At 41.9% G+C, this 10,687-nt stretch overlaps 1 protein-coding gene across 1 annotated transcript; it reads left to right on the plus strand.

Annotated features, from left to right (window-relative positions):
- Positions 1 to 1,867: 1,867 nt before the first annotated feature.
- Positions 1,868 to 5,694, plus strand: LOC308300381 (C-C motif chemokine 14-like). Its single transcript, XM_080744198.1, has 3 exons — positions 1,868 to 1,984; positions 3,175 to 3,286; positions 5,416 to 5,694. Exons 1-3 carry the CDS (start codon positions 1,915 to 1,917, stop codon positions 5,528 to 5,530), a joined length of 297 nt encoding a protein of 98 aa, XP_080600324.1. The 5' UTR covers positions 1,868 to 1,914; the 3' UTR covers positions 5,531 to 5,694.
- Positions 5,695 to 10,687: the final 4,993 nt, after the last annotated feature.

A 10,687-nucleotide genomic window follows, 5' to 3' on the forward strand; every position in this document is an offset into this window, starting at 1 on the left:
ATAAAGTATAACCTTGAACCTTGCATGTGTGAAGGCATAAAAAGGCCCCAAAATGATCAATTCTAAAAAAGCAGACCCCAGCTCTATAGCAGTGCTTCTCAACCTGTGGGTCAGGACCCCCAGGGGGGTCCCCACATTATTTTGGGGGGTCCCCAGATGTTTAGCTTAATGTGAAACATTGTTTTCTCACTCAACAGTAAACAAAAAAGAAAGAAAAAAAAAGTTGCCAACACTGTCTAGCAGTGGTTTTCAAGTGAAGAGCCGAAAGAGAGATTAAAGATGTTTGCACGGGACACATACCAGTGTAGACATACGTTGCGCGCCGTTTCCAACTTTTTTCAGCATGACTTACTGCAAAGAGTGACCGTCGCCCTTCCTGGAATCTCATGCCACCAGACCTTCTCACAGACTCTGTGAAATTGAACTGGCCGAATTCCAGCTTGGATTGTTTTCTTCTTTTTTTTTTAACACTTCCCAGATGCTGACCCCTATACTGATGTTTGGCTCCTATTCCTCTTGAGACACATCCTCAGGCCAAAATTCATACATTACACACATGTTATCATTGAATCCCGCGGGCCGGATCCGGCCCGTATGTTTGACGGATGTTTGACGGATCCGGGCCGTATTTTTGACACCACTGCCCTAGACATAACAGTAATAACAGTCTCTGTCATGTCTTATTTTAGCACTGCGCTGCATGCTAAAATAACTAGTAGTCTAACTATGCAGAGTATCAGTGTCTAACTATGCAGCTATCAGTGTCTCTTTGTTACACCGTGTGGGGAATAAACACACGGCCTACATCAGGGCTCCCCAATTAGTTTCCCCCAAGGGCCGAATCATGTCTAGGGTACCAAATTTATCAGCGAGGCGTTGTGTGCTTGTAGATCGGCTGTTTTCACTACTTTTGTGCGACGGCCTTGTATGATGAAGCAGAGCTTTACTTTGTGCGAAAGAACGTACACATTTTGAGATACAGGTTTTCCACCCGACAATGACGATATGTTGTTGCTGCTCTTATACCACCATTATTACTGGGGTTGGTGGGGGCCAGACAGTAACCCCCCCGCGGGCCGCCTATTGGGGAACCCTGGTCTACATGCACGCGCGTCTTGTGCGCTCAGTCCCTCCCTGGGATTTAGGACCTCCCACACGCCTGCTCCAAGTAGCTCCCACCCTCTGCGCTCAGCTGGAAACTGAGATAGGTCTAAAATAAATTGTCATAAAAGAAATATTGCTGATGATTCATTGCATCACTACTGATGTGCTCAATTTAATGTATTTAGAATTGTATTTTGGAATTTGTGTGCAGACACTCACAGCAGAGCATAGAGATTACATAAATAGCTATGAATGGCACATAGAGTCACATACAGTGTAATAGTTATTGTGATGAATACTTGATAACTACCATCTCGTTCATTCTGGCTTCATTTAAACAAGCCAATCCATACATAGTTACAAATATATCGTCGTTGTCGGAAAATAAATAATCGTTTAATAATAACATATCAAAAGTAGTACAACTGACTACAAGAAAGCATGGGCAGTAATGCTAAGTAGCCGTTTATTCAAGTCAAGTGCACTCTTGCAAGTGCAATCTCTGCATCATCTCAGTGAATCAGGATGCACAGGATGCGCATACACATGCGCACGCGCACGCACGCACGCACGGTTACGATAACTCTATCAACATCTCAGCAGATCCGCTGTTCTCAAAATAAAGATTAAGCGCAATGTGTTTCCTTAGTTCTAGCTCCCCGTCCCCTTACATCAGTGACTCACACCCACCCCCCACACCCCACACCCACACACACACAACAAACACGTTCCCACCCACCTAGCTACTAATGCTGACCAGATACACAGAGACAGACAGAGAGAACTTGGCAGTTACAGACTTGGAAGAGGATGAAGGTTCCATTTATTCTAGTGGGCTGCTGCATGCTGCTGGCCTCAACTCTGGACGTCCAGGCAGACAGTAAGTGGCTCCTCAAACCTTTTAGCTCAGGGTTCCCCAATTAGTTTCCCCCAAGGGCCGAATCATGTCTAGGGTACCAAGCCGAGGGCCAGAACATTGCAGGGGGCGGCGGTGGCGTTCCCGCTACTCAAGCGACAGTTCAGATATCGTCGTTGTTGGGTGAAAATCGTGTATGTCCAAAACAGGTTGTTTTGCATTTATCATTTTAAAAATGATTTAAACTAGTGACAACAGCCGATCTTGCGATCTACAAGCACACAACGCCTTTGTGTGCGGCGTTGTGTGCTTGTAGAGCTGCTGTTTTCACTATACTTTTGTGCGACGGCCTTGTATGATGAAGCAAGGCTTTACTTTGCGAAAGAACATACAAATTTGGAGATACAAGATTTCCACCCGACAACGACGATATACTAGTGTTGTTGCTGCTCTTATACCACCATTATTACTGGGGTTCGTGGGGGCCAGACAGTAGCCCCTATTGGGGAACCCTGTTTTAGCTCAAGACCCAAAAGAGAAATGTACATGTTCGTGAAAATAGCAGATCTAAAACCTCTCAATGCGGCGTAAAGCAACACCATTGTGAGCTTGTAGAGCTGCTATTTTTTAATGGAAATTATTTGGTATTTTTAATCTATGAAATACTTTTGAAATATGTTGGAATTCATGAAATTGACGAATTTATGATTATATAACGTGATACAAATTTCATGGGGTCGCTAGGGATGGGGGATATGACATTTCTGGTCGAAATCGATGTCCGATTATATAAAAAATTATATAAAATATTCTGTATTCAATTGTGTCCTTTCTGAAAAGGGCATATAAACACCAAAACTAGGGATGCACCGAAATGTTGGCCCTTAATCCCAGCATAAAACTGCTTGAATGCAATATTTTCATATAGAAATGCTTTCAACTTGTTGACCCTTTTGAAAGCACTTGTAGAATCTGCAGCCTTCATCACAAAAGGCTTTTTCAGGCTTTAAAAAAAGAAAAGAAAAAACATCAGCATAATTATTATAAAATAAAATATTGGCTAAAACCGAAACATTATTTTGATATTGGTTCGATACCGATATTGCATTTTAAGGCCAACATTGGCCCATATACATGTATGTACAGACAGTATGTATCATATGTACCTATATGATGACCGATTAATTGCCCATCCCTATGTTTGGCTCTTCCAGACAGCTCTGGTCCACCTGAGTGCTGCTTCAAGTATTACACCAAACGCCTGCCTAAGGACAAAGTGGTGACATTCCAACGCACACACCTTCACTGTGCTAGGGATGGCGTTGTGTGAGTAGCCTACTATGTTACAGCTACTGTTGTATTGCACCCAGGGGTGATTTGAGCTTGTAGATCCGCACATTTCTTTTAGCAGCTCTTTTCCGTCCCCAGAACTTCACGTGTTCCGCGTTGTGGTTACTATGTGACAGAAAAGAGACAATATCATAAATGCACCTATACTGTATACAATGTGTTCAAGGTTTATGTACAGGTGCAAACAGGGGTCATCATCACCATGCTGGCTTGACGTTTTTTTTTCTTTTTTTTGTAAAAAATCGGTATCTACAACTTTCCAACATCCTATCATGCATTGCGCAGAAGTTGCACAGAGCTTCTGGCGAGGCAGCCGAGTGTGATCTACAAGCTCACAACGGTTTCATCTGCGACGCGACGTGAGCTTGTATGTCTGCTGTTTAGCGGAAGTGTCCCACACATAATGCTCCAGTAAATGTTTGCGGAAACAGGTGGATGTATATTTTTTGCAACAGACATACAAAATTCAACTCATAAAGAGCTAGCCCTGGATGGCCATAAAAGGTCTGTTCAAACAGTTTTGTACACTCCCAGAGTTAAGGGGGTCATCATCGCAAGTTAAGGGGGTCATCGCAAATCAAACATTTGAGAACCACCAGCTGGACTCCCAATATGCCATAGTGTCGTAGTAAATCAGTGTCGTACATATTCTGAAGAAAACCAGGAGACTTCACATTCAGTAACTATGATGGCATGTAAAACAGAAAATCAAGGCCACGGACTCATTTGTCTGTGTACAGACATTGAACTCCTGACCACAGATTCAGAAGCATACATGATGTGCTGATGTTATGTAAATAATACATTTTAAAGTTTGTGACACCCGCATTGATTGATTGATTGATTATTTTATCAGACACAAATAAAGAACAGTACAAATATAGTAAAAACAAATTGTACAGTACAAGTAAACTTCTCGCCTGCCTATGGGAGAAGTGATACCTCCAACTCTGCACTCCTGAAAGGTGAATTTTCAGGGCAATTTTGAAGGAGGCCAGCGAGCTACAGTACATGTTTTAAGGGAAGACAGTATTGCACGCTGCAATACTGTCACTTTTTCCCCAGAATCAATTTGAATGAATACACAATGAAAGTACATTTGTTTGAAGTAGCCTACATCAATCTTTGCTTGTAGATCGGCTGTTTTCACTAGTTTAAATCCTTTTTTAAATGATAAATACAAAACAAACGGTTTTGGACATACAAGGTTTCCACCCGACAACGACGAAATATAACTCATGTAATTGGCCCACTAGCTTGTCACTTGTCATGATCTGAAATGGCAAATCTTAGAGTAGCAGCAGCGCTATAGAGAGAGATCTCTCTCTATAGCGCGCAATGAGGGCCTCTCCAACTCTTTTTCCCGGGCTGAATCAGGGGCCCAGCATGTCCCTGGCAGGGGCTGACATTTCTGAAAGGGCCTTTTGGTGAAAATATAAAAAATAGGAGACCTCCAAGCTCTTATCAGAATATGGACACTAGGGTTCAAGTGGTTTATAAAAAAGGAGAAAAAAAACTTTCTATCACTCAAAGATTTGGAGGACCCCCTGTCCTGTAGTAACTCTGAGGACCCCCTAGGGGTCCTGGACCCCCTGTTGAAGACCCCTGGTCTATAAGCTAGTTTATTGCTTCTGGGACCCCTGAGAGTTAAAGAGGCAGGTCACAACTATGTTCACTCTACAGTCTATGAATCAAGGCAAGCTCATTTCTGGTGAAAGAATGTCAGCAATAGACTCCCCTGTTTAATGCATTTCTGCGTTTAGTAATGTCATGATGAAAAGTGTGATTTGAACATGCACGGTAGATTTGCTTTTTAACCCTTTTGTCTCCCCAATTTAGCACACACACACACACACACACACACACACACACACACACACACACACACACACACACACACACACACACACACACACACACACACACACACACACACACACACACACACACACACACACACACACACACACACACACACACACACACACACACACACACACACACACACACACACACACACACACACACACACACACAATGCTAGCGACTATGAAATGAAAAACCTTAAAGATGGAAATCTGTCTCTATCTGTCTGTCTGTTCCAGGTTCACAATGAAGAACGGTGCCAAGCACTGTGCTGACCCAGCCCACAAATGGGTCCAGGACGTCATCACCTACGTGAAGTCCAGAGCGTTTTCAGGCCAAGGACCCCTTAACTGAGAGAGAGAGATGAAGCAGCAATGTCTGTCATCAGTCTCTGTTGGATTTGTGTTAATGTTTTTATTTTTTTCCAGACATTTAGCCACTTCAATCGTCGATACGTACTGTACGTAGTAAACTTGGCCTTTCACTCTGTACTTTTTGGCCTCTACACCAAACCTCTTTGCTGAAAATAGTCGATCTACAAGCTCTCAATGCCTCGCAGCGCGAGGCGTTGAGAGCTTGTAGATCGGCTATTTTTGGCTAAAGTTCTCCTCAGAATAAGGATGCGAGGGTTCAAAGTTTTAAAATCGAAAATAATTATCCTATCACACAATGATTTGGCGGCCCCCCTGTAGTAACTCTGAGGGCCCCCTAGGGGTCCCGGACCACCTGTTGGGCTAGGGGATTCAGGGCTGTCTAACACCTGGTTCAACAAAGTTCCAGACAACCAGTTGGTTTTATGACAGTGCTTTGACATCAATTCCAAGCTTTGCTTCATGACAAATGGAACCTTTAACATCTGGTAACTATTTGATCTGTCTCACACCCTCTATCCTCACTATAATGTAACAAATTAAAAAGCATAAAAGTTTGTATTTATTATACATGTATTTTTCTATTTTTCTATTTTCTATTGATTGCTTTCAGTTTAGCATATTAGGACTTGACGCTGTAAACATTTATTTCAATGATGAATTGCTGATATTCTGATGCAATAAAACAAGCATTTGTATTTCCTAATTAATCCACACTTTGGTTGTGTTTGCATAGAATAGCCTAAATCAGTGGTTCTCAAAGTGGGGTCCGGGTACCCCCAGGGGTCCTTGAGGGAGTTCCAGAGTGTCCCTGGAACTAGTTAGGAACCAAATGGGTCTGTAACTTAGAGAATTTGACTCTGAGTTAAATAATAGAAATTCCATTAAATGGGGGTCTGTAGCCTAATGGATGTCAAACTGGGGGTCCTTTATTGAAATGGTTGAGAGTCACTGCCAGAGCCGTACAAATCCCTGGCATATCTTTTCAAATGGGGGTCCGTGGGCCATTAGGTGTCAATTTGGGGGTCCTTGACATGAATAAGTTTGAGAACCACTACACATTAAGTCACAATAAAACACATTTAAAAAATAACCCGCACTGTACAGAACTGGCAGGTATTTTAAAGCTGCAATCCAGATTTTTTTTAAATGAATAACATTTTATTTTAACTGTATGGTAGTTTATGTGAATATGGTCTAATCCACGTGGTTCTCAACCTGCGGGCCAGGGACTCGGGACACCCCGGGGGGTCCCCCCAAATGATTAACTTAATGTGCAACATTGTTTTCTCACTCAACAGTAAACAAACCAACATAAAGTTTAAGCGCATAGAGGGTAGCCTATGTGCACATTTCTAAAGTGACAATTTAAGGACTTTTTACAGTAATACCTCTAAAATGACAAATTAAACATTGGCCAATTTGTCAAATATTAGAGGAAGAAATTGCTCATAACGCCTCGCAACGTAAAGCGTTGTGAGCTGGTTGATCTGCTCAAGCAAGCTTGTACATGCAACATCTCCCTTGCATGGCCAAGAGGGGATTCCTTCTTGAGTGCTACTGTATCAACCTGGTTCTCAACCTGTGTGACCAAGCACACTATAAAAACAGTGCTTTGGCCACAAACATTGGCCAAATTGTCCAATATTAGGCTATAAGAATGAGGCAAACATATTGAAAATAGCTGATCTACGAGCTGATCTATGAGCTCACAACGCTGCGAGTATGAATACATATTGGTTATTTTCACAGTATTTATCCGTAGAAACTCCTACATTCCAACAGTTTATCAGGGAGGGGGGGTCCCCAGTTCGAATATGATGTAGTTGTTTGGTCTTCCATGCCAGAGACCACAGTTCAAATCACAGTTACTTCACTAGGCTATATTTGTTTATTTGAGAGGGACAGCATTATACTAATGCCATTTGAGTACAGCAAAGCGTAAATAAAAACTCATATTTAATTGACTCGTCGGTATGGGAGGATTAAGAACAGACTACAGTATAGCAGCATTGAAGTGAATAATAATAAAAAATAGTGTGTATATAAAGTGTGTGGCTATACGAGTGGTAACAGGAGTGGTTATGGAGTAACAATTTTTTAAAGATTGTGCTATCTTAAATCATGCAGGAAAAATGTCTTAGTCTAATTGTGGTTTGCCTGCATATGCACTTGACTTCTCAGAAGTCCCTGTGTTGATTTTGACAGATTCTGATTCTGAATAAAATGTGATTAATTTTAGTCTCATGAAAAGTTTTAGTTTTAGTCTTGTTTAGTCTACTAAATATCATAAGATTTTAAGTTGGCTAAATCTATGGATTTTGTCTACAAAAATGTATTTTGTCAGGCTAGGCTATGGTGCCGTAATGGCTGATTTTACACACATTTTGACTTAATTTAGGCTATTTCTGAAGGATGAGGTTTCCATAGTGAAGCTGTTTGTTTCTACAGGTTTAAGAATCATCACACCATGTAAAACGACCAGAAGCAAATAATCAGATAAACATCATCTGGAAAGTTGTGTAGCTTAAATTAGAATTATGTTCATAAACTTACTTCACGTTTATGGAGTCTAAAACGGCTCCAAGGGTACTTGACCCTGGGTCAACCTCCTTCCCCCAAAAAACAAATTTCAACTGCGTCATTTAGAGAATGCCATGCTTTCACACAGTTTTTTGGTTAGGTGTGCTTGCGTGCGTGTGTGTATGTAAGAGCAGACAGGAACCATATAAAGCCAGTCTTGAACACTGGTCAAAACACAGGGCCGGATCTAGCCTTTAGCACTAGGTGGGGCAGGAAGAAATGATTACCTCCAGCCCATGCCGTGAAAAAAATGGGGGGACAAACCGCCTAAAACACCCGAAACGCAAAAAGAAATTAAGCATTTTGGCACACTTATACCTATAACACGCAATACAAACAACAGTTTTACACCTTTCTATCTCTCTCTCTCTCTCTCTCTCTCTCTCTCTCTCTCTCTCTCTCTCTAATATCTTAACAGTTTATCTATCCATCTACCTAGTTGTAGCATAACATTTCAAATAGTTTCATATTTTTGAGATTTTAGATTTTTGCATGCCATCATGTTTGGTGGGGCAGACAGGGCATTTAGGGGGGCATTGCCCCCCCTTGCCTATGCCTAGATCCGGCCCTGTGTTAAAACCATGCATTGACACCTCTGCACAGTTCTTGCCATGAGCGTGGACAATAGCAGCTAGACACGCGGTTCAAATTGTACGTCTGAGATGATCCTCATCTCCATGGGCTGCTTGCAGGTGATAGCCAGTGGCGTCAGTTCAGAACAAGCTAAGGTATGGCAACATGACTGGTGTCTTAAGACACCAGTCATGTAATAATATTGACTAGCCTGCAGTACAGCAGGGGCTGCAATTACGTTTCTTGAATCGGAATGAAAACAATGCACATGACCTTGAGGTGGTCAGTTTTAAGTGCTTTAGACCAGTGGTTCCCAAACCTTTTGGCTGTTCATATCTCAGTAACCTCATTATATAAAAAAAAGAAAAAGAAAACCCGTTTAATTTATCCGTTGATGCAATGCAATATTGTAGATGATTCCCTGTATCAGTATTGCTACTGAACCAAAGTTTTTTTTGGAATGTATTTAGTAAATAATGCATCTACAGTACTGATGCAAACTTGGACACATTGTTTGTTACCTTTATTTAAACTCGGGGATACAATTGAGGGCAAGCCCTCATTCACAATGTAGCCGAATCATCAGTGTTGTTACCTATAGCAGGGGTCTTCAACGCTTTCAGGCCGAGGACCCCTTAGCTGAGAGAGAGATGAAGCAGGGACCCCCAGATTCCATAGTTTCATTGTTTGACATGTTTTGTAGATATTTAACAACTTGAACCGTCAATACTTAATAAACTTGACCTTTCACTCTGTACTTATTGTGCTCTTTTTTCCTCTCTACACCAAACCACTTTTCCAAAAATAGCCGATCTACAAGCTTGTAGATCTGCTAGTTTTGGCTAAAGTTCTCCGAACATGGACGTTAGGGTTCAAGTGGTTAATATAGCCTAAAAAAAGAGAAAAAAAGGTTTCCATCACACAAAGATTTGAAGGACCCCCTGTAGTAACTCTGAGGACCCCCTTTTGAAGACCCCTGACCTATAAGATCTCCAGAGTGTTTCGGGTGGTGTACCTTTCGAGACAGTCATTAGGAAAGATGGCTTTTGAGATGCTAGCAGCAGGTGTTGCCACTGAATAGCAAACTACAGAATACAGGAATCAAGAGTGGGAAGGTCTTGGAGACAGTACTGGAAAGAGGAGGTAGAGAAAATATCACACTTTTTTTTGCAGTGTATTAACATAACACCTCTCACTCAGCTTTCTACCACAAACACTGACCACACTTTGTTTCCTTCATTCTAGGTACTCCCCCCCCCCCCCCCCTTTGCCCCCACGCATTTCCCACCACCCCCCAATATGCTCCAACCTAACACATACTAACACATGCAATGTGCTTGATAAGAGATTGAGTGCGTGAGAGAGAGGGGCAGCGAGAGTGAGAGCGAGAGAGATTGAAAAAGACAGACTACAACCACATTTATGATCACATACTGTAGTGATGCTGATGACAATGAGGATGGAGGAGATACCAGTTATTCTGGTGGCCTGCACGCTGCTGTCCTCATCTCATTAATACGCATTATTACTTTAACCATTATTTTATGCTATAACTAAAAAATAGATCTACAAGCTCACAGCACGGCACAAAGTGCCGCGTTGCGAGCTTGCAGACCTGCTATTGTTGAAAAACATTTTGAAAGTCTTGCTCAGACTTTTTCATGTCAAGGACACCCAAAACGATACATATTTGGCCACGGACCCCCCCCATCTCAAAATATTTAGTTCCAGGGACCCCCAGAAGTCAAATTTGAGTGACGATCACATTGTTTTTGTTGTCGTTGGGTTCAGTGCTAATAAGAACCACTAACAGCGACTGTGGGGAGCTAAAGGGATTTTTAGTATTAGTCTAATACTTTTGTTTAGTCCACACATTATACCATATCTGTTTCAATGCTGCGTTGTGAGCTTGCAGATCGGCTATTGTCGTTGCGGGGACACCCCGCTCAACTAAGTATAATCAAGCCTTTACTGGAGATTTGTC

The sequence above is a fragment of the Nannobrachium achirus genome (assembly GCF_963921795.1).
Source record: "Nannobrachium achirus genome assembly, chromosome: 16".
NCBI classification, from domain to species: domain Eukaryota; kingdom Metazoa; phylum Chordata; class Actinopteri; order Myctophiformes; family Myctophidae; genus Nannobrachium; species Nannobrachium achirus.